At 40.3% G+C, this 23,803-nt stretch overlaps 1 protein-coding gene across 8 annotated transcripts in view; it reads right to left on the bottom strand.

Annotated features, from left to right (window-relative positions):
- Positions 1–23,700, bottom strand: part of PLEKHA8 (pleckstrin homology domain containing A8) — a 97,203-nt gene extending 73,503 nt beyond the window's left edge. For 6 of the 8 annotated variants that reach the window (XR_013523903.1, XM_017975224.4, XM_054237128.2 and 3 more), the window contains exons 1-6: positions 21,721–22,134; positions 5,300–5,416; positions 4,139–4,294; positions 2,600–2,724; positions 1,158–1,316; positions 492–532 (exon numbers count right to left, since the gene is read on the bottom strand). Coding sequence is in view for 7 of the 8 variants with exons in the window: in XM_017975224.4 (XP_017830713.1) it covers positions 492–532; positions 1,158–1,316; positions 2,600–2,724; positions 4,139–4,294; positions 5,300–5,416; positions 21,721–21,760 (638 nt within the window). In the remaining variant the exon portion in view is untranslated. Of the gene's footprint in view, positions 1–491; positions 533–1,157; positions 1,317–2,599; positions 2,725–4,138; positions 4,295–5,299; positions 5,417–12,865; positions 13,039–21,720; positions 22,135–23,555 lie in introns of those variants that run through there. The other 2 variants (XM_078342497.1, XM_035253527.3) reach the window with 2 other exon arrangements.
- Between the last annotated feature and the right edge of the window lie 103 nt (positions 23,701–23,803).

The raw sequence follows: 23,803 nt of genomic DNA on the forward strand, positions 1-23,803 counted from the left end.
GAACCCAGGAGGCGGAGGTTGAGGTTAGCCGAGATCGCGCCATTGCACTCCAGCCTGGGTAACGAGAGCGAAACTCCGTCTCAAAAAAATAAAAAAATAAATAAACTCAACAAAATAGCACTACTGTCATTTTCAGATAAAAGCACACTTAAAACAATGCTCAGCTCCTCTATAAGAGAAATTTCAATCTTTAGGACACCCTAGAGAGATTACTAGATGTGATGGGTGAGATCCATCTTAAGGAAAACGCAAACATCTTCCCTATCAGTGCTAGGGAATCTTCCTATCATCTTCCCTATCAGCGCTAAATGAAAAGTCTGTTCTGTGTTAATTCGGGCTCACCCAAAAGAGGAAAGTCAGATACTGTTTACTTCCATATTATTTCAAATCCTGAGCAAAACCATTATATGATCAAAGTATCATTTTTTTTAAACAAGATCTAACAACATCCTTTTTTAATTTTTAGCAAGAAGAAAAAAAAGCTACTGTACCTTTCCAATGAGTTATGAATTGGTATAATAGGATGTTTCATCTTTAAAAGAAGAAAGAAAAGTTCACATGTTAAATTTTGAACAGAGCATATTTAGGATCTTATTACATAGAAAACGGTAAATACGACCATATGACCATAATATACACTAGCCCCACTAAACAGAAACAATTTTAGGTCTTCCCAAAAGGGAGTCATGGTTCCAACCAGTCCTTCTTATTTATTCCAATAAATTTCTAAGGAAAAGGAAGATGATCTTTTGACAGACCTATTATCACAGTCAAACTCAGTGATTAGCTTTCTTTGTAATTTTAATTATGCTCATTAAACATTAGTAAGTTGCAAACTAAGACAAAGTATTATATCAAATACTAGAGGTATAAAGGTAGACACTATGGAGTTCTTGCCCTAAAAATCATTTCTATTTAAAACAAGGAATATAAATAAAATATGAATATGTATAAGAGAGGCTCTTAGCCCAATCTAGGGATTCAGGGAAGAAGAGACTAAGTCTTTGAGGAAGAATATGAGCTAATCCAAGAAAGAGAGATGAAGAGCATTCCTGGCACTGCAAAATGGCACAAAGGAGTGGGAGGAACTATTAACACAAGCAATGAGTAAGTTTCTCATGATGTATTGTTGCAGCCAAACTGAGCAGGACTTTTACCTTGCTGGACTTGAGCATGGCCAGCTGTGGTGATCCTGGTGGAGTGCGGTAGAGCAGCTCAGAGGTGAAGGCTGCATTTGCAATCTGCATGCATTCTTCCAAGGTCTTCAGAAATGTATTACAGGTTGATTTCAGCAAAGTTCCCACATCAATTCCCTCCTACGAAACAACCAGAGTGGAAGACTCCTTTACCTTGTCAAAAAAGAAAAATTTCCAATTGTGGAATGTCCTGAGAGGTTGTCCACAAAATAACAATAATGTATCCATCTACTGGGCAAATACTTACATCAGTTATAAAAGAAAACCCCAATTTATCTATTAATCAAGTAACTTAGTACTATTTGACTTTAACCTACAGGCAATGAAGGAACTGCTGAAAGCCTTAGGTCGTAAAGTGGTTCAATTTACATTACATTAATTGTAACTCCCTCAGTCACGACAACCAAAAGTATCTCTGGGCATTTCCTAGTGTCTCTAATAGGCACAAGTACTCTGGGTTGAGAGTCACTGCTCTAGACTATAAACTTCCCAAGAGCAGGATTGAAATGCTTTTTTTGGTATCCTTCATCTTCCCTTTCCCTCCCTTAGCAGTCTATCTCATATATAATAGGCAGCTGCTGAATGAGTAAAAGCACCCAAAAGGAAGTGAATACAAGTGGGTTAAATCACCTTTTTTAGAAAAACTCAAAACACATGTACTCCTAGTAGCATAGAGTTCTTCTACTACCTAAACAAATAAACGAAAATGTTTAATTATAATCTGTAGATGCATTATTTGTCAGATGGAAACTTCTTTGAAAGCAGAGCAGAGTCCTTGGTTAATGTCAGCCACTCCATATACAGCTTAACACCAGAGAAATCTCTTAATATGTGTTTTAGAATAAGTGAATAATGACTGTATTAATAAATGCTAAAAATCACAAGTCTTGCTGACAACGAAGAGAAAAGCTGTGTCTCCATCTTTGAAAGCACTAGTCTATTCCAAAGCACACTTATGATTGTAAAATACTATGTCATAGATGCACATCAGTGACAGACATTAAATTGGCATCTTAATAGCCATAGCTATAGAAACAGCATTGCAAGACTGTAATTAACAAAACAATATAAACTGGAGAGAAACATATTTGAGTATGACAGTACTAAAGTTAAAGGTTCCAAATATTATCAGTTAATTAATTCCCAATTCATTCCAGGAAGGAAAGCTATATACTTCCATATAATGAAATGTACATATTGCTTCTCCTTGTATTTTGTTATTTTCCTCTATAAAACAGTAAATTCCAAGACAGTCATAAATTAGCTGAGAGTAAATACCACCTGTAAACAACATCTGGTGCTTTTAATGTATATTAATAATATTAATAAAATATTTTACCTCAGAATTGCTATTCTGGTAGTCACTTCTTTGATGTTATTCATGTAAATTAATAATATTTTACCTCAGAATTGGACACGCCAGTTGTGGTCACTTCTTTTGTTTTATCTACTTGCTGAACAAGGAGGTCACAGTAGAGTCTTAGTTCTGACATTTTGGTTTTCAAGTTTTCAGTGTTTTCAGCAAACTCTAAATAACAAAATGATAATGTAGTAACCAGAACAAACAACTGATTTACTAGTTAAGCTATTACACAGAACATATGCCCAAAGTCAGATGTTTAAAGTATGGGTTGCAAATGGAACAGGTGAAGACATAAGAATAAGAAAAAGCAGAAAAATCAGATTTCCAGCCTTTTAAAGCAGTATACATTATTTCTTAAGCCAACATACCAAACAATCACCAGTATACAAAGAAGGAGACAATATACTGTCTGATCCACTCCTCTCAGAACTGGGAACAGAGCTAAGGAGTTCAGAGTTTTGAACTCAGTTCTGCCAGAGAGTTTTTCCTATCTATAAAATGGGGTCACAGCTGTTTATCTACTAATATAGTGCTCTACTCTTGCCTGGGAAAGGCATTCTATAGTGTCCAACTACCTCAAAGAACACCATTCATAATTTTAGCTGAGGACTGGTTCAGTATGCTGCCTTGTCAAGGCTAATGGTACCCAGCAATTATTATTAGCAATGCCCTCCAGATACCCTGGCATTGAGGGCTCAGTTACAATTATTACCATTTTTCTGTTTGCTTCTTCATTAAAATAAAAACTGCACATTACCATCTGCTCTGAGTCAAAGCCAACAGCTTCTAGAATTTCCTCCCAATTTAGCACTAAAACAATCAATGAAGAGACTAATTTATGAGTCTACTTGAAGAGTGAAGCACACCTGCAACACCTGTCATGAGAGATGTTCCCTGGAACACTTTTTCCCATTACACCCCACCCCAGCTCATCTCTTCAGGGTACATATAGGGCCATGGGGTGGGGAAGGTAGCAACTAGGACCCAGGCAGTAAGCCCTGGTATTCTTGTCCCAGTCCAAAGAGAAAGTTATGCCATGGTTCTCTGGAGAACTTAATGATATCAAGTGAATGAGTATCACGCAGCAGCAACCTCACAATTAAGCATCCAACCCACTCCAGAAAAAAAAAAGGAAGGAAGAGCAGGGTGTTACTACAGAAAACATTCTGATCCAAGGCTTATCTGGCTCAACTACTCTTCACCAAAGGTCAAGTTTGTACCAGAATGGGTACTCAGCCATTTTATCATCACTAATCCTCATGGTAATCCTCCTAAGGCAAGATCTATTACCACTTTTTAAAAGATGAAGAAACTGACAGTAAGGAAGATTAAGTGACCTATGCCAAGGTTATACAGTCAATAAACTGCAAAGCCATCACGTGTACCCAGCTGTGTTTGGCTCCAAAGCCTGCACTTTGCACTATGCTATGCCAACAAAGAAGAGTTAGGTATGGACCCTAGTTTAAATTATAGCAAGGTACACAGCATTTGCATGATACAAAAAGCTGGCTAGATGGTCATAAGCAAGATAACAAATAAGGGAGATCGGAGATGCCAGTGAAGAACAATCAATACTTGCCTTTCTCCTTCTGGGTCCTACTGTCAGTCAGGCAAGCCTTGGCTGATCCCAGGGCTACCAGCCACCGCTGTCTCTCAGCGACACTTCTGGCCTTCAGGTAGAAATACTGTTCCCCAGGGATTATCAGGTCCATGCGTGTATTATCTACAGAATGAACTGGGAGCAAGACAGAGGGAGGTCAGAGACCCAAAAGAGCCCTGTCTTCTTGAGCTTAATCCAACTTCTTGAGCTTAACTGATGGCAGTCATTGAAGGGTTCTTTCCAAAGAGGATGCCAGTCCTTGTGACCTCTCCTAATTCACACAAAGTTCTGTTTACTTATCTCATCTTAGACATCTCTGCTGATCAAGAGGGAAAACCTTGCAATTGGACTCCAAGGCATCACTAAGACTATGACCCAAAAAAGAATCACGCAATTAATTTTTCAGTTAAATTGATGTCTTATCAAGATAGAGAAGGAATCTCTCTTTCAGTGAGTGTATGTGTAAAGTATACTGCTCTGAGGCCAAGAAACAAGGGTATGTGTTTCATCTCCATGGATTTATCGGGAAACAATCAAAAATACAATCTTTTCCATCTTCTACTTCCCTTGACAAGTCAAACCAAAAGTGGCAGAATTTTCTCAGAGGCCTTTAGGAGAAGAACAAGCAAACCACACTCTTTCACCCACATCCACTCCCTAAATTCCCATTTAATCTGTTTTTCTTCTGAGCCACACCTTCTCAGCATGTCTCAAGACAAAACCAAGATGTAAAGACTATTTGAATGTCTGTTAGGTTTTTGCTTGTTCTGGTGGAGAGGGTGTGTGTATGTGTGTGTTTTCATCCTGATTTAAACATAGAAGTGTTTGATGCTATAGTAAAGACTTTTAAGTTTTGCTAATAGCCAGTGGTCCCAAGTGAGCAGGTGACTAAGGAATGAGCACTAGTTGAGTGGTAAAGCACCTTGCTCTCATTTATTTTAACCACCTCTTAACCAATCTCCTTATATAAAAGTTGGCTACATTTTGAATTGTATTTGCAAGGCTTTCTTTTGAGACATAACACTATGTCCATGGGTCTGTACTATGGGAGCAGCAGAGAGTATGCAGAGGCCAGGGGCTTTTTTGTTTTTCAGGGAAAGCAGAAAGAAAATAAAACTTGCAAGTTGCTTGATTTCTCACCTTGAATTTCACACACTGCCATTTGGATGCTCCCTTTGCAACCTTTCCAGGCATCTTCAGGAGAATCATAATAGGACAATATTCCCCCACAGAGAAGGAACCATCGAGGCTGCCAACCTGAAAACAAAAGCAAGTGTATCACTGCAATTACTGCCTGTGTATAAAGTACCTCCCAAGACACAGAAATAGGGCCTAACATAGGAGACTCGGTTAGCTTCAAGGAGATTCACACTGCCAGGGTTATTCTAAGAGAAAGAATTGTTAGAAAGACCTGTATGTTTTACCCCATTTTTGTAAACTTAAAAATGCCCAAAGAGGTATATATTTTTCAGTCACATCATTATAGAAGTCTGGAAGGATCAGCAACAAGTTTATTGATGACTCTCTAGGTACTAGGATTTACAAAAATAAATGAGATTTTTATTCTATTTTTTTTCCTAATACAGTACCAATAGTCTGTGATTTTTACTTTCTCTAAGACAAATAATTAGTGTGTCCTGAACATTACTGTTATCACATGCTTGCCTTCCTCTCTTCTGATTAAGAAAAATTATCCAAAACTTAGAAATAAGGCAACAAAGACAACAAGGTCCTTTGAATAAACGTCATACACAGTGCCAACTAAGAAGCCCATCTAGAGTCCTATGACCCTTAGGAAAAGTAACTTTGTTTGACTTCCTATTTAGTATTGATCCATTGAAATGAGGTAATCTTAAAGCATTCAAGGCTTAACTACATTCACTTCAATATTGGAGAATTTCAGGGGACAAACCATACATACTAGAAATACGCATCTTATCTAGTCCTCTCACTATATTCTAGTCAAAGCACTTATTTGTTGTATTTCTGTCTCTGGACTTTTGCTCTAACTGGATCTTCTTCATAAAATGTCATCCCTGACCATCTCTGCACAAGCCTTGTCTTGTCAGGCCTCCTCAGACAGATGCAGTTATTTTCTTTCTCTGAAACGCCATAGCCCTTTAGTGATACATTTCTCTCATGGTACTCTACCATGGCTGAGACAATCAGAGAGAAGGCTACAGACATCTGATGGGTCCTTGGGGTTTGACTCATGCAAACCAAGTGGGTAGGACATCAATGGTATTGCTTTATTACATTTTAATAGAAGGCTACTGCACTTTCTGGAGCACCCCCAGCCCAAGACTATGGAACATGGAACTACACTGTAATCAGAAGTCAGAACAGTCAGCACTAAATCTATATGAAGGAGTTGGGTAGGGAGGCAAGATATTTTGCTCATCATTTATTTAATCAGGGTCTGCTTTTCCAGCAGCTCTTTGCAAGTGTTTATTTACATCTTAGGCTACCGCCCCAGACTGAAACAGAAGAGTCAATTTCTGAGAACCTGAGAAAAGGAAGAGGTCTTTAAATCACATAGTCCAACTGGCACATTTTATAGATAAGGAAACCAATCCCAGGTAGATTAAGTGACCTAATTAGGTAGTAGACAGCAGAGCTGGGAAGAAAACTGTATCTCTATAATGCCCCTTGTAGCACTAAAACTTCCAAACCTTGGCTCCTCACTCCCAGAAAGCTATCCTGGTATAGAACAACAGCATCTTTTCATTCACAGCTCAACTCCCATGATGCTGGTTGGTGTGAACACTCCCCAAACCCACCATGACTTTGGTGTAGAAGGCATTTAGAACAACCTCAATTACTGTATTTTATAAGAGTTAGGATCCATCTGTATTCATCAGTGTTATCCAGAGAAAAAGAACCAGTAGGGTATGTGTGTAAAGATATTATAAGGATTTGTGAGTGGGTATGTGTGCATGTAAAGAGAGTATAAGAAACTAGCTCATGTGACTAGAGACTGAGAAGTCCCAAGATCTGCAGTTAGCAAGCTAGCTAGGAGAGCTGATGGTTAAGTTCTATGCTAGAAGGCTCAAAACCTAAGAAGAACCAATGAAAGCTGGAAAAGGCCAATGTCCCAGCTCAAGGCAGTCACAGGAGGAATTCTCTTACCTAGTCTTTTTGTTCTACTCAAGTCTGACTGGATAAGGCCCATCCACATTAGGAAGGGTAATCTACTTTATTAGGTCTACTGATTCAAATATTAATAGCCTCCAAAACATCCTTATATATTCAACCAGAATAAACAATCACATCATCAATTTCAAGACACATCATTATTTTATGTGACACAAGAAAGAAAAAACTCTACCAATTAACCAGTCACATAGCACTGGTTCTAAGATGCTTCTTGATTTCAGAGTTGTTTCAATGTGAAAAAAAAAAAAAAGTGTCCTAAAACTGAAAAAATGCCCTGGTTTTAGCTTACAAGAATCTGAAAATTGTTGAAGAGCCGCCCTCAATCCCACCCAAAAGCACAGATGCAGTAAATTTTGAAAGCAGCTGGAAGGCTGGGCTCTGTGGTTCACTCCTGTAATTCCAGCACTTTGGGAAGCTAAGGCGGAAGGATTGCTTAAGGCTGGGAGTTCAAAATCAGTCTAGTCAACATAGTGAGACCCTGTCTCTACAAAAAGTCTTAAAAATTAGCTGGGCATCATGATGCACCTATAGTCCTAGCTACTCAGAAGCCTGAAGCAGGAGGATTGCCTGAGGCTAGGAGTTTGAGGCTACAGTGAGCTATGATCATACCACTGCACTCCAACCTGGGTGAGAGACCTTGTCTCCAAAAAAAAAAAAAAAGGTAGCTAGCAAACTATAATAGCAACTGAAACACTGAAACATTACCTTCCTTATAATAGGTTCTGTATTTATCTAGAGGAGGTTATATTTATACAAGAGACATTCAATATATGGCAATTTTATTCTGTCCTTTAACTACACAAATTGTGACCAAGAAAAATTTACCTTATAAGCACAAAATTCTTGCAGTTTCAAAAGACACATTAAGAGATCACAGAAATCTCATACCTATTAGACAAAATTTAAATGCAGAGTGACGGAGAGTTCAGATTATTACTGGGACACACTGCTCCTTGAAACTGGGATAAAGCCCAGGAATGATTAATTGTAGAGAATAGAGGCATGGATGATGAAGAGACCATTAATCCAGTTTCTGTTTTAAATTAATCTGCAGTTATCTCAGAAATGATAAAACAGTCAAGGTAACTAAAGGGCAGATGAAAACTGTTGGTCTGTATTACTCCCTGACTGTCTTCCTATCCAATCTCCACCCTCTTTTTTGCCATCTTCTATTAGAGATGCAATGTGGTATCACCCAAATTCTCTGCTTGGAAGGATTAGACAAAAAACTTCAATGAGCAGAGAAGAGTTTTAGTTCGTGTTAGCTATCATTAACATGGATGGGGTAGAGGGTAAAAAAAGAATATTTAAATACCAATTTCATATACTTTGTATTATCCTGGATTGTTTCACTATAGAAAGTATACTTGACATTTATTTTTGGCAACCCAGCATCTATCTAGTACTTTTCCATTGATGAAAACTCCCTTTTCCATACTTAATCCATGACGTTTGGATGGGGTGACCAGCTCCATGGTGGGTATATGATTTTGTCCTAAATGAAGCTTCACATCCTGTATCCTCAATGATAGTTCCAGAACGGGCAAGCGGCCCAACCAGAGACAATTCTGAGATTTTTGCTGGGACGGTGGAAAGGCATAAAGAAATAGGGACTGTCTCTTTTTTCTTTGGTCTTAAGAATGTTAGTCTGCAGCTGCCGGCAGCAGTTTGCCATCACACGGGACCTAAACATGATTCACACATAAAGGGAAACGGGACTGGAAGGATTTGAGGGACAGAGGGAGAAGGAAGAAAATCTGGATGACAGTGTTTGAACCCCATGATCAGCCCATGTAATTCCTGAAGGTAAGACACCACCTAGATTTTTCCATTAAATGAACTAATAAACGTCACTTTTTACTTTAAGCCTGTGTGAATTCTGCAAACGCAAAACTCTAAACTATCACATGATCATCTCACTAAATGTATAAAAAGCACCTGACAAAAATCTAACACCCTTTCATAATAAAAACACCTAACAAACTTAAAAGAGAACTTCTTCAACCTGATAAAGGCATCTACAAAAAACCCACAGTTAATCTGCATAAGGTGAAAAACAGGATGCTTCCCCGCAAAGATTGGAAACAAGAGAAGGATGTTTGTTTTTACACTTCTAGTCAACATTGTACTGGAAGTTCTAGCCAGGGCAAGTAGTCAACAAGTGAAATAAAAGACATGTAGATTGGAAAGGAAGCAGCAAACCTAGCTCTACTCACAGACATGCTCTTACATATTTAAACAAAAACAAAAAGCAACGAACCCACTAAAAAAAAGAAACTATTAGAATAAATGAGTTCAGCAGGTGTTAGGAGACAAGACTAACATACAATTGTATTTGTGAATCCATTTACAATAAAATCAAAAAGAATAAACTACTTAAGAATAAATGTTATTTTTTGAGACAGAGTTTCACTCTTGTTGCCCGGGCTGGAATGCAGTGGCATGAGCTCAGCTCACTGCAACCTCTGCCTCCAGGATTGAAGCGATTCTCCTGACTCAGCTTCCCAAGTAGCTGGAATTACAGATGCCTGCCATCACGCCCAGCTAATTTTTGTATTTTTAGTAGAGACAGGATTTCACCAGTTTGGCCAGACTGGTCTCAAACTCCTGACCTCAGGTGATCCACCCATCTCAGCCTCCCAAAGTGCTGGGATTACAGGCGTGAGCCACTACACCCAGCCAAGAATAAATTTTTAAAAATAAGCGTAAAACACTGAAGACTACAAAACATTTTAAAACTCTGAATGTTTTACATTCAAAGAAATTCAAGATTTAAAGATCACTATTCCAAAATTGCTAACACCTTGCTCTTTTCTCACATAGCGCAAATGCCTTTCTACCCTTAACGGACAAACAACTGTGCAAAATTTACTTTTAAAAAATCTTGGCCAAAAGGCTTTTCAGTTCAATTAATAATTAAACATTTTCAATGAGCATAGTTTTTTTCAAAAAACACACTTATATTTAGATTTAAACTGGCATACCTCATGTTAATTTATACTGAACTTTCTTTTTTTTTTTAATTTCCCAACAATAACCACCATTTTTAACTCAAAATTTCTAAATCAAGATGTTCTCATTCCCTTAAAGATCCAAACCAAAAGTAATGGAGTCATATCCACTTCTGACTAGAAAGTACTGTAGCTTCCTTTCATTTTTCTTTCAGCAGCTTTGTGACGAGTGGCTCATCCAAACACATCACTATGAAAAACTGTACTCCATTAAATAGACACTTAAAAAATTTTAAATTCATTTTTAAATTTACATAAAATAAAATTCATTATTTGGCAAACAATTCTGAATTTTGATAAATGCATAGTCCTTTAATAACCACCACAATAATCAAGAAAAAGAAAATTCCCTTCTACCAAAATTGTCCCCAAAATTCCCTTTTGGTGTTACTACTTTGTGATCAAACCTTCCCCTCTCCCTTTACCCTTGGCCAACCACTATTGTGGTTTCATTTGAAGTACAAAATATTTCTCTCTCTTTTTTTTTAACCTGATCACGTCAAAGGAGATTTCAGTGCTACAAAATATTTCTCGATTTTCTTGGAGACCTCTTTGACCCACAGGCCACTCTGAAGTGTACTGCTTAACTTCCTAATATTTCAGGGGATTTATACATGTTATTAATTTGTAGTATACTTCTATTAAAGACACAGAACATTCTTTTGACAAGGTTTGGCAAGGTTTCTATTATGGTTCAGAATATGGTCTATCTTGATGAATGCTCCCTGTGCATTTGAAAAAAATGTAATATTCTACTGTTTTATTTTGTTCAGTTTTTTATTGTAATCATTATAATAGGCTCATTACCTCTTGGCCCAACAATGACTCTTAAATAAACCACTAGTAGAATGCATACTAAGTTAGCCTCATGCTAGGGTATATCATTCTGCCTTTAAGTCCACTATAGTTCCTTCAGAACTTTTGCCTTAAGAATTATGGTGTTCTGGGAAAGCAGAAGTTCATAAGCTAACTGTTTAACAGGAAAAATGAATTTTAAAAATTAGCATATTGTGAAATTTAAAAATCCACAAGAGTGGGTTGGGGAAGGGAGAAAACTAGGAAAAATAACTAATGAATGCTGGGCTTAATACTAGGTACTGAGATGATCTGTACAGCAAACAACCATGGCATACATTTACCTGTGTAACAAATCTGCAAATATACCCCTGAACTTAAAGTTGAAGATTAAAAAAAAAATCTGTAAGAAATGCTGCTGTGTAGAGATGCAGAAAAAAAAAAAAATGAGAAGAGGCTATTTAAACTCTTTCTAGAAAAGTTAACCAAAAGTAAAGAAAAAAGTGAAGGAAAGGTGCTTTTTTATTAGCCATAAGAAGAAAAATCGGCCGGGCGCGGTGGCTCACGCCTATAATCCCAGCACTTTGGGAGGCCAAGGCGGGTGGATCACGAGGTCAAGAGATCGAGACCATCCTGGTCAACATGGTGAAACCCCGTCTCTACTAAAAATACAAAAAATTAGCTGGGCATGGTGGCGCGTGCCTGTAATCCCAGCTACTCAGGAGGCTGAGGCAGGAGAACTGCCTGAACCCAGGAGGCGGAGGTTGCAGTGAGCCGAGATCGCGCCATTGCACTCCAGCCTGGGTAACAAGAGTGAAACTCCGTCTCAAAAAAAAAATAATAAAAAAAAAAAAAAAAAAGAAGAAAAATCAGTGAACATAATTAAGGGGGAATAGAATGGGAGAAACAAAAGGTTAAGTCCCTTAACTTCTTTCAGCTTTAGTTTCCTTTTCTAGGAAATTTCAGCTAGAGTTTAGATGCTGCTAAGAAATCTCTTTCAGCTTTCAAAACCTTTCCTAGTACAAAGTAACAGCAAACTCCAATCTTTCCTAGAATCTGATTCAAGAGACAGTAACTGCCAGTACAGTGGCTCATGGAGCAGAAGGATCAGTTGAGGCCAGGAGTGCAAGACCAGCTTGGGCAACACAGCAAGACCCTGTTTCCAAACAAATTTTTAAATATAAAAACAGAGAAAATAACTAATGCCAAGAAAATAAAGTGAAATTAAACTTCTTGATAGAACTGACTTCTTTATCAAGCAATTAAACTTCTTGGGCCGGGCACGGTGGCTCACGCCTATAATCCCAGCACTTTGGGAGGCCGAGGCGGGTGGATCACGAGGTCAAGAGATCGAGACCATCCTGGTCAACGTGGTGAAACCCCATCTCTATCAAAAAAACAAAAAATTAGCTGGGCATGGTGGCGCGTGCCTGTAATCCCAGCTACTCAGGAGGCTGAGGCAGGAGAATTGCCTGAACCCAGGAGGCGGAGGTTGCAGTGAGCCGAGATCGCGCCATTGCACTCCAGCCTGGGTAACAAGAGCGAAACTCCGTCTCAAAAAAAAAAAAAAACTTCTTGATAGAATCTGAAGTGTTGAGTCAAGACAATTTATTCACTATAAATTATGGTTTCTATGTTCATACCATATATTATAATCATATGTTATGTATGCTATATAGATATATTAATAGTGAAAAAATCTACCATTTTAAATTAAAGCAAAGCAAGGGTACTCATTTACTACCTCTGATCGCCATAGCCTTGGTGTTTTCCAATGGCCAACCTGAGCATTTGGCCACACCTCATCCTATCAGAGCCCTCTCCAAATCAGCTTCTCTAGGGGAGCTCCAGACAGGGATGTGGACAGCAAAGCCTTGGGTTCCTCTGCCAGGTCAATCAGTAAGATTTTGGCTGTAGCTGGGGAAGAGGAAAGAAAGAAGAAACACTCCTCATTGTAACAGTTAACTAAGCACTAGCTAAATTACAGGCTTCTTAATTTACCATTAATTAATTCTCAAAGCATTTTCTGAGCAGTTATAATTTCGAAGTATTTTCTGAGCAGTTATAATTTATCAGGTTTGGAGATTTAGAGAAAATATCCCAGCCTCAAGAAGTGACAGACTAGTGGAGAGTCTACCATGCAGATGGTGAGAAGACTAATTGTATTTACAATAAATTATATCAAGTTCTCTTTAAAACCTTCTGCTAGAAACTGTAGTGCTTTGAGCTACCAAACTAAGTATTTATTTGTTCTGCACGGTGCTTCTCATATGTCCTACTAGTACCTTACTTAAGACAATGGTGTGAGGAAACTAATTTCAGACTCATAACATCCAGGTGTGCCATCTTGAGGACACCACTTAATTCCTTTGGGCATTGTCTATCTTACTTATCTTTATCTCTCTTTCTCTCTCAGCTCAACGCAACCTCTGCCTTTCGGGTTCAAATGATTCTGGTGCCTCAGCCTCCCAAGCAGCTGGGATTACAGGCGTGTTCTACCACACCAGGCTAATTTTTGTATTTTTAGTAGAGATAGGGCTTCACCGTGTTGGCCAGTCTGATCTCGAACTCCTGGTCTCAAGCAAAGTGCTGGCATTACTGGTGTGAGCCACCACGCCTGGTTTACAATGGAATTATAATTAAGAATATATAAAGAGCTCTCACAACTCACTAATAAAAGAAAAACAATTAACTTTTTAAAATGGGTTAAAGATCTGAACGGACACTTCACAACGGAAGAGACAGCGATGGCCAATAATTATAAGAAAAAGAAGCCATGAGGAGTCAAAATTTGCAAATAGAAAGCTGAATACACACAGACTAAATTTTCTGGGCACCATTAAGCAAAACAGTGATCTAATTAACCTACCCTTAAAGTGAACTATGTACCTGCCTGGTACACAGTGGAGTATGTCTGTTGAGTGTCTGATGCTAATGGGCATCACCCATGAACCAGTAACAATAAGCTAAATATCCATTACATATTCTTAACAAACCTAGGTATGGCCATTATTATTGCTATCATTTTAAAACTGAGGCTCGGGAAGATTAAGTAACTAGTTCATGGTATCAGCACTAAGTAGTGGAGCAGAGATTAAAACTCAGGGCTTTCTGACTCCAATCTTTTACACTTAAGCACTGGTGCAATGCTGACTTGTGACTTTATCAAAGAAACCGTAAATGACATGGTAAAGAGCTGACCCTTGAATATCTATGTGCAAAAAGAAAGATGTACCCTTACTTCATATCATACAGGAAAATTAATTCAAAATGAATGAGAATTAAATGTAAGAGCTAAAAACTATTTTGAAAACCTTAAGAGTAAATCTTCATGACCTTGGGTTTGGCAATGTTTTCTTAACATAATCTAACACCAAATACAAACAGTAAAAGAAAAAAATCGGTAAATTAGACTACACCAAAATTTAAAAATTTTGTGTTGCAAATGATACCACAGAAAATGAAAAAGACAACCTACAGAAAAGAAAATACAGTTGATCCTTGAATACCATGAGGTTTGAATTTCAAGGATGCACATGTGGATTTTCTTCCACTTCTACCACCCTGAGATAGCAAAACCAATCCCTCTTCTTCCTCCTCTGCCTCTTCTGCCCCTCAATGTGAAGACAAAAAGGATGAAGACCTTTACAATGATCCACTTCTACTGAATGAATAGTAATATATTTTCTCTTCCTTATGATTTTCTTAGTAACCCTTTCTTTAGCTTATTTTCTTGTAGGAATACAGTATATGATACATATGACACAAAAAATATGTGTTAATTGACTGTTAATGTTATAGATAAGGCTTTTGGTCAACAGCAGGCTATTAAGATTTGGGGGAAGTCAAAAGTAACATGCAGATTTTTGTCTGTGGGGAGTTGGTGCCCCAACTCCTGCATTGTTCATGGGTCAACTGTATTTGCAAATCATCTAACAAGGAACTTATATTCAGAATAAAGAACTCTTGGCCAGGTGCAGAGGCTCACACCTGTAATCCTAGCACTTTGGAAGGCTGAGGTGGGCAGATCATCTGAGGTCAGGAGTTTGAGACTAGCCTGACCAACATGGTGAAACCCTGTCTCTACTAAAAATACAAAAAATTAGCCAGGCATGGTGGCACATGCTTGTAGTCCCAGCTACTCAGGAGGCTGAGACATGAGAATTGCTTGAACCCGGGAGGCAGAGGTTGCAGACTGGAACACAGTGGTGAAATCTTGGCTCACTGCAACCTCTCAGCTCAATGCAATCTCTGCCTTCTGGATTCAAACGATTCTGGTGCCTCAGCCTCCCAACCAGCTGGGATTGCAGGCATATTCCACCATGCCTGGCTAATTTTGTATTTTAAGTAGAGACGGGTCTTCACCATGTTGGCCAGTCTGGTCTCAAACTCCTGGCCTCAAGTAGTCTGCCCGCCTCAGCATCCTGAAATACTGGGATTACAGGTGTGAGCTACCATACCAAGCCCATTTTTCCAGTTCTTAGAAATTTATCAGTGACACGGAATTGCTAGAAACAAAGATATGCACCTTGCCTCATATTCCTAGTTTTATAAAACAAGTCATGGCCAGGCGCAGTGGCTCATGCCTGTATTCCCAGCACTTTGGGAGGCCGAGACAGGCAGATCACAAGATCAGCAGCTCAAGACCATGTTGGCCAACATGGTAAAACCCCATCTCTACTAAAAATACAAAAATTAGCCAGGTATGGTGCTTGTGCCTGTAGTCCCAGCTACTGAGGAGGCTGAGGCAGGAGAATTGCTTAAACCCAGGGCAGAGGCTGCAGTAAACTGAGATTGTTGCACCACTGCACTCCAGCCTGGGCAACAGAGCAAGACTCTGTCTCAAAAAAAAAAAAAGAACTCTTACAACTCTATAATGAGAAAATGACCCAAACAAATGAACGAAGAATGCAAACAGACATTTTTCCAAATTAGATATACAAATGAATAATCAGCATCTAAAAAGATAATCGACATCATTAAGTCTGAGAAATATAAATCAAAACCATGAGATACCACTCACATTGACCAGGATGGCTATACTAAGACAATAATGAGGTTGGTGACAATGTAAAAACGGAAATTTCTTTGATTACAAGAGAATATAAAATGGTGCAGTCACTTTGGAAAACAATTTGGCAGTCCCTCAAATTATTAAACAAAGAGTTATCACATGACTCCAGCAATTCCACTTCTATGTATTGCATATATCCGGGAGAAATGAAATCATGTCTATATGAAAACCAGTACGTGAGTGTTCACAGCACTGTTATTTTATAATAGCCAAGAAATCAAAAAACAAAACAAATCAAAATAATGCTGGGCATGGGATCACACCTGTAATCCTAGCATTTTGGGAGGCTGAGGTGGGTGGATCACCTGAGGTCAGGAGTTCAAGACCAGCCTGGCTAACGTGGTGAAACACCGTCTCTACTAAAAATACAAGGGCATGGTGATGGACACCTGTAATCCCAGCTATTCAGGAGGGTGAAGCAGGAGAATCACTCGAACCCAGGAGGCGAAGGTCGTAGTGAGCAGAGATCGTGCCACTACATTGTAGCCAGGATGACAAAAAAAAAAAAACAAAAAAAAGACAACCCAATCCCAATGTTCTTCAACTGAAAATGGATAAACAAAATATAGTACACACATACAATAAAATATTATTTGGCAATAAAAAGGAATGAAGTTCTGATACATGCTATCCAAACACACACACACACACACACACACACACACAATGCTAAAAAGAAGCCAACCACAAAGGACCACATATTATATAATTCCATTTATATAAAATGTCTAGAAGAAGCAAATCTGTGCAGACAGATTAGTGATTGCCAACAGCAAGGGGGCAGGTGTAGGAGTGATTGTTAGTAGATACTGGGTTTCTTTCTGGGATAATGAAAATGTTCTAAAATTGATCATGGTAATTGTTGCACTTTTTATATATACTAAAATCACTGAGTTGTGCATTTTAAATGAATTTTATGGCTTATGAATTATCTCAGTAAAGATGTTAAAATGTTAACAACAAAAAAGATTGCCCAGTGGTTGTGAAACCAAGAATCCTTATATTCCAGATATCTTCCTTATACTGTTCACACAGCACTAGTATATACGGCAAGAGTCACCTTCCTCCACTTGAGGGGAACAAAATTATAGCACATCCTTAATGAAAACCATCTGGCCAGTATGAGGCAGGCCTCTGTTATTTTTGGAATGCAGTAATGCAATGTGCTTGAGCCTTAACTTGCTGGAGAGGCGCAAGCAGCCCACGGCTGTCTGGAGTTTAGGACAGCAGCCCTTCTATCAGCTAAGTGGGCAGGCAAAGGATCTAAAACTACAAAGTAGAAAGCAAAGGTTAGAAAATTTCCTTGTGGCAAAACATATGCACAACAAGGGGGAGTCAAAGCTTTCTTCACTCCTGAATTCCTCCCCATTTCCCACCCCTGAAATAGAGTCTGCTATTCTAGGTCAAACATACTTTAAATATAGGTACATTATGAATCAGCTAGAATTACATAATGATCAAGCAAGAAGGACCTTTAAAAGTATTGTCTAATGGAGCACTGACTCTGAAGCCACTTATTAACTGTTTGACCGTCAGCAAATCCACCTCTCTGTACCTCAGTGTCTTCCTCTGGAAAATGGGCATAATAATGGCAACTGTTTCTTGAAATTGCTGCAAAGACTGAGTGAATCCATGTTAAAATGTCTAGAATAGTGCCTGGCACATTGTGAGTCCTAACAAATTTTTTACTATATATTTTTTGAGACGGAGTTTCGCTTTTGTTGCCCAGGATGGAGTGCAGTGGCACGATCTTGACTCACAGCAACCTCTGCCTCCCAGGTTCAAGCGATTTTCCTGCCTTAACCTCCCAAGTAGCTGGGATTACAGGCATCCACCACCATGCCTGGTTAATTTTTTGTATTTTCAGAAGTGATCAGGTTTTACCATGTTAGCCAGGCTGGTCTCGAACTCCTGATCTCAGGTAATCCACCCACCGCAGCCTCCCAAAGTGACAGTATTACAGGTGTGAGCCACTGAGCCCAGCCACAATTCTTACAATTATAAACTGGTAAATCCCATTATTTATATGGAGGAAGACACTAAGGCTCAGCATGCTAAAGTGACCTGCAGTTGGCAGTAACAGGGCTGTTTACCAGGCTTCAGGTCTCTTTGACTCCTGAACCAGTGTTGTGGGGCATTAATGTGTAGCCCTCCATATAAAATACTCCTTGACTAACTTTTAGGTCTTGAAAGACAAATAACAAATACAGTGCTTAGCAGTATGTCTCACACAATGTAGGAGTCTGTAACATGTTTAATTCACTCTCTTTTCATCCCAAGTTTAATCTTCTAACATCTGAAGAAAGGTACTGACACTAAATCCCAGAATGTCCAAAAGACAAGATGGCACCAGATTGTAAAAGAAAATAGACAAACTTTTTTTTTGTATTTTTCATTGAAGGAGGATACAGTACCTGAATATGCTTAGCATCTAAAGGAAGAGACTTCTTTCTCTTTCTGCATTCTAGAAATGTAGACCTTAGATGCTATTATCAGGGCTTGGCGATGTTTCTAACTTTCAGTGATTAATATACCTATCAATTTGAAATTCAAGAGGCAAAAGAAGCGCACAAAATAATTATATGTAGTATTTAATGAAGTACTGGGATAGATACAAAGATGTAACCAGAAAACCTTCTATGCTACACTAAAACCACAGTAAGCTTTTAAACAATTTCATCCTTTCTCTTTCTCTCATAGATGCATGCACGCATGTACACACACAATCACATCACAGTATTTAAATCAGCCTATGAGGCCCTGAAATATCTGACCTCACGCACACCCCTGCATCTTTGTTAGAGCCTCACTCTTATCAGCTCTCAGCCAGATGGGTCCTCTTTGCTTTCCTCAAACTCACAGGTTTCTCTTCTGCTTTGGGGCCTTCACACTGGCAATCCCTGTGCCTGAAAAGTTCTTTACTCCCTCTAACTATACCTCTGCCTTGGCCTTTCTACCTGTTAACAGCTTGATTTATCCTTCAGACTCTGCTTAAATTTTTTCTTCAAAGAAGCCTTCCCTAACAATCCCTTACTAGCCTCTTTGCCCTCCCTCCTTCCCAATCACACACAATGGAACATGCTTCTAACGACTTATCCAATAAACATCTTTCTTCCCCACCAAACTGTAGGCTCAAGAAAGGCATGGGCTTTGTTCAACACTGCTTCCCCTGTGCCTAGCACAGTGCCCAACACATAGTAGATGCTGAATGAAATTAACAACATCTCCTAAGGATTCAAAAGATCAAGTGATAAACTGATTTCCTAACTTCACTCAAAGTTTACACAAGGCATCCCATATCAAGCTATCAGCATGACAAATACACAAACCACACAAACAGAGGCATGGGTTATGTACTACTTTTGGAGAAAAATTCAGAATGAACAAAAGGTTGATTATATGTATTTTAAAGTCACTATGTGCAAACCTACAAGAAAAAAAACGTTACTTTTAAAATAAGCTTCAGAGAAAGAAAAAGAAACTTGTTACTAACACAACATGCTTATTTGGGAAGACCAAGGAGAAAAGTGAAGGGTGGAGGAAACAAGAATGCATGCAATCCTCCTTGGCTATTACCATTTCTTTCCCAAGTAAATTTATCTCCTAAAGGAAGAGAACGTGCCGAACCATAATTCTAAGTTTATCTGGAAAAGTACCCACTGGTGTGATGGGCTTCTATGAACAGCATGCCCACAAGGACAGGGCACGTAGGTTAAAGGAACAAGCAGCATCATGTAAAGATAGCTTTCTCTGGCAATGGCTCCAGTGCCTTCTTCTTTACGGTTTCCACCCTAGCACCACTCACAGCATGTAACTTCTCTTACTTTGGGAAGAAAAAAGTAGACTCTTTTCCAACAGAACAGATAGGAATCACATGATCAAGATTCGAAAAGATCCTACCAGAGAGTTCTGCTTTATTGAAGGATACACAAGGACAGTCAGAAACAACAACAAAAGCATTTCACTACCAAGAAATAGTTGCTGTATCAAGAGAGTAAACTTCCCATACAGAAAGGAGAAGGAAAAGAAGGAAAAAAAAATCCTCACAAAACAACAAAAAAAGTCACGGGTGGGGAAGAATGGGAAAAAAAGAAGAGTGCTGTAGATGAAAGAAAAAAAGGTAAAAAGTAAAAGTGTGTAATGGAAAGGAGTGAAAGACCAGCAACTAAATTTTATTCAAGTATATGCAGCTGAGAGAGACCTCAAAAGGAAAACTGCCCAGTGGAGCCTCCTCCCCTTAGGTTAGCAGTGTTGATCAGCCTCTGGCATTCACCAAACCAAAGGCTAGCTTTGAGTTATCCACATCTAATCTAATTACGGACATCACTGAAGGTCCTTGAAGCAAAAAGAAAAACCTCTTCTCATTTAGTCTCCACCAATGATTACAGAAAAAATAAACAGGAGAACTCACTGCTAATTATACTAGGCAAAGGGAAAAGATTCTGGTTACGCCTAAAAGGGCACCTTTGGCTGTGCTGTGTGACCTCCTCGAAGTTACTATGCCGACTGGTCCTCCCACACACAGCCATTCTTAAAACACTCGGTGTATTACCATACTACAACCTTTTAAACCTATCCCACAGAAGAAAGGAAAACATCTCTCACCCTCTCTAAGAGATACTGGGAACATTTCTGCTTTCAAACACACTGCCTTAAAAACTTTAAAAACCTAATCAATTTTCTATAAAAAGTTTACTTCCAAAAAAGTGGCTAGCAGTTTCCAGCAAATAGGCTTTTATTAAATACCAGTTGCACACATAAAAAAAAGATCGTTCTGAAAAATCTTCACAGGTGTAGAATAGTTATAACCTTCTCAAGATATGAAGCTTTTACCTCCACAAACTAGAAAAGGAGCGGGTACTATTTTAAAGCCAATCTGTAAGGCAGGGCAAGAAGACAGCTGCAAACATTTGCATTCATTTGACGATAATTTCTGAGTCTGTAAAACAAAAGGAAATGCTCAGCGAGAAAATAAAAAACCTTGTGCAGACTCTGGAGCTTTGAAACTGTGGAGCTGCACATCTGGTGTGCAGGCAGATGACTCTGAAGGTGACAAAGGGGAAGTGTTTGCACTGGGGACTTTGATAAAGGATCTTTCCCCTGTGGAATTCCAGGTTACTGCAGGGATTCTTTTGAAATCTTCTAACCTAGCTACGAGTCAAGAGAGTCCGGTTCCTTCGCCAGAATGCAAGAGACTCCCAGAGGACCCCACAGCGGGGCGTCTGCGCCTTCCTCCAGCTGACATCGAGAGCACCGTGCCTTTCAAGTCACCCCAAATCTCAGTCTTTGTAGCCTTCTTTGAAGTGAAAGGGCAGCCACTGCTCTCACCCAGCCCCAAGAGAGGGCCGTGTCGTCCAGCACGGTGACACGGTCCGGTGAGAGAGCTGTTTTGGGAAATACTCCCGCTCCACGCTGGCCTCAAGGGCCACGACCCCAAGCCCCAGGACGGATCCAGACACCGCCCTCCGGCGGCGCAGACAAAGGACAGGCCCCCCGCGCGCCCCCGGCCCGGCGCGGCCACTCACCGCTCAGATAGTTGGTCCATTTGTACAGCACCCCCTCCATGGCGCCCGCGGCCACTCGGCCCACGCCCGCCGGCCCCCTCACTGCCCCAGGACCCAGGAGGCGAGGAGCACCGGCAGCAGGGCCATTGCCCGGCGGGGCCCAGACGCCCACTCCCGGCGCCCGGGCCCGGTGCGGGGACGCCCGGCCCGCCTCACATCCTCGGCCCGGGGGCGGGGTCACTGCGGCAGCCTAGACGCGAGAAGCCCAGCCAGCCGGTGAGCCGACGAGGCGAAGCCGGACACGCTGTTCACAATGAGGCCAGGACCCGGACCTTACGTGGGCCGGAGGAATGCAGGAAACCTCCGAAGTGCGGCGAACGAGGCAGGAGGCGCCACCCCGCGCTACCTAAACCCTCCACCCGCCGGGCCCAGGACGCGCTCGCGCATGCCCGGTGCGCCGCTCGCGCGCCCCTTCCCAAAATCCACTCCGGGATTTCGCGGTGGCGGCGGGGCGGACTTTGCCGGAAAGGCCCGCAGGGAAATTGAGTCCCGGGTCGCGGACTTGGGAGTAGGCGATGAGAGGAGGGAGGCCCCTGAGACACCTGTAGGGCACAGTGCTGACTGTAAATAGTGCCCGACCTTTGGGGGGCTGTCTACGTAAGCTCTCACGATACTCCTTGGGCTCTAGTCCCTATTCCAGTTCTAGAGCTGCCTAATTGATCTCATGCATTTCAGGTAGCCAATAATAGGGCGTAAAGAGATAATTGGAATTTCAGGGTGGGGTACTGTGAGGCCAGTGTAAACAGGTGTTGTCCAGACTCTTAAGATCTCGGTGCTGGAAGTGTTGGTCCACTTACCCGGAGCACTGACATCATCTAAGAGCTTGTTAAAAATGCAGAATCTTGCACCCACTCCAGACCTCCAGAATCAAAATCTGCATTTTAAGCAAGAACTCCAGGGGGATCCCTATATACACAGAGTGCCAAAATGCACTGCCCAGGAAAAATGTTAACTACAGATTAGGTGGAAAGAGAAGGTGAGAAATGAGTACCACACACACACACACACACATACGCACACACACACAGTACAATACGTTTAAAATCGCTTTAGGTATATGTCAGAGAAGCATGCACCAAAATATTAAGAGGATTATTGGCAGCAGGTGGTGGTATCGGCGATCTTTCTTTTTTTTTAGTGTAAGGTTGCCTGATTTAATAAATAAAAATGCAAAACAATTTATCCGTTATGTATCTGAAATTCAAACTTAATTCGACTCCCCAGTTTTATCTGGATATCCTACTTTAGTGCTTTCCAGTTTCTTCCAAATTGACTACAATGAATTGTATTGCTTTAGAACTTAGGCGAAAAATGTAAAATTAGAATATGTAAACTAAAATGAGGCTGTGTAATTCGTAACCATGATTACCATTTCTTCTTTAATCCGGAAGTCTGCAAGTCGTAACTCATTATTTACCCTCTAAGGTAACTTAAAGGATAAATTATTAGCTGCCATAACAGTACGTGGGGCCGTGGAATGAATCAGACCTACTTTAAGGCTGAGCTCATCTGCTTCGGGGCCAAACAACCTTAAGCAGGACAGTTAATCTCTCCTGGTCTAAATTTACTTCTCTTTTAAATGGAAAAAAAAGAACCTGCCTTACTGATTGTAGTGAGGTTCATGCAACAGGAACGCGCTTTGTGAACCCTAAAACACTATGTAAGTCTTTACAGTTTATACGCAATAGCAAAAGCCTAGGATTGTAGCATATTGGAGGGCCGCTCTCCAACGGCGAGAGTAAACGAGTCTTTGCTGGAACTCCGACAGTTTCACTGCGCCCCGGGACTCTTCCTACCTCTCTCAGCGGGGCTCTTCACAGAAATAAATCAGCTGGAGGAGTTTCCGGTTTGCTCTGCGCCCCGCCCCTCGCCCAAAATCCTTGCTTGTTAAATTCTGAAATCCTCCAGGCTCTAGGACCCACACCGGATGATCCGCCTCTTGGCTAGCTGCCCGGCTCGACCGGGCTGTAAATTCCATCGTTGCAGCGTCATTGGCTTGAGGGCTGCCTGAAGGGCAGCATGCAAAGCCAATGGGAGGCCGTGC

This window comes from Callithrix jacchus, chromosome 11, assembly GCF_049354715.1.
Source record: "Callithrix jacchus isolate 240 chromosome 11, calJac240_pri, whole genome shotgun sequence".
Classification (NCBI taxonomy): domain Eukaryota; kingdom Metazoa; phylum Chordata; class Mammalia; order Primates; family Cebidae; genus Callithrix; species Callithrix jacchus.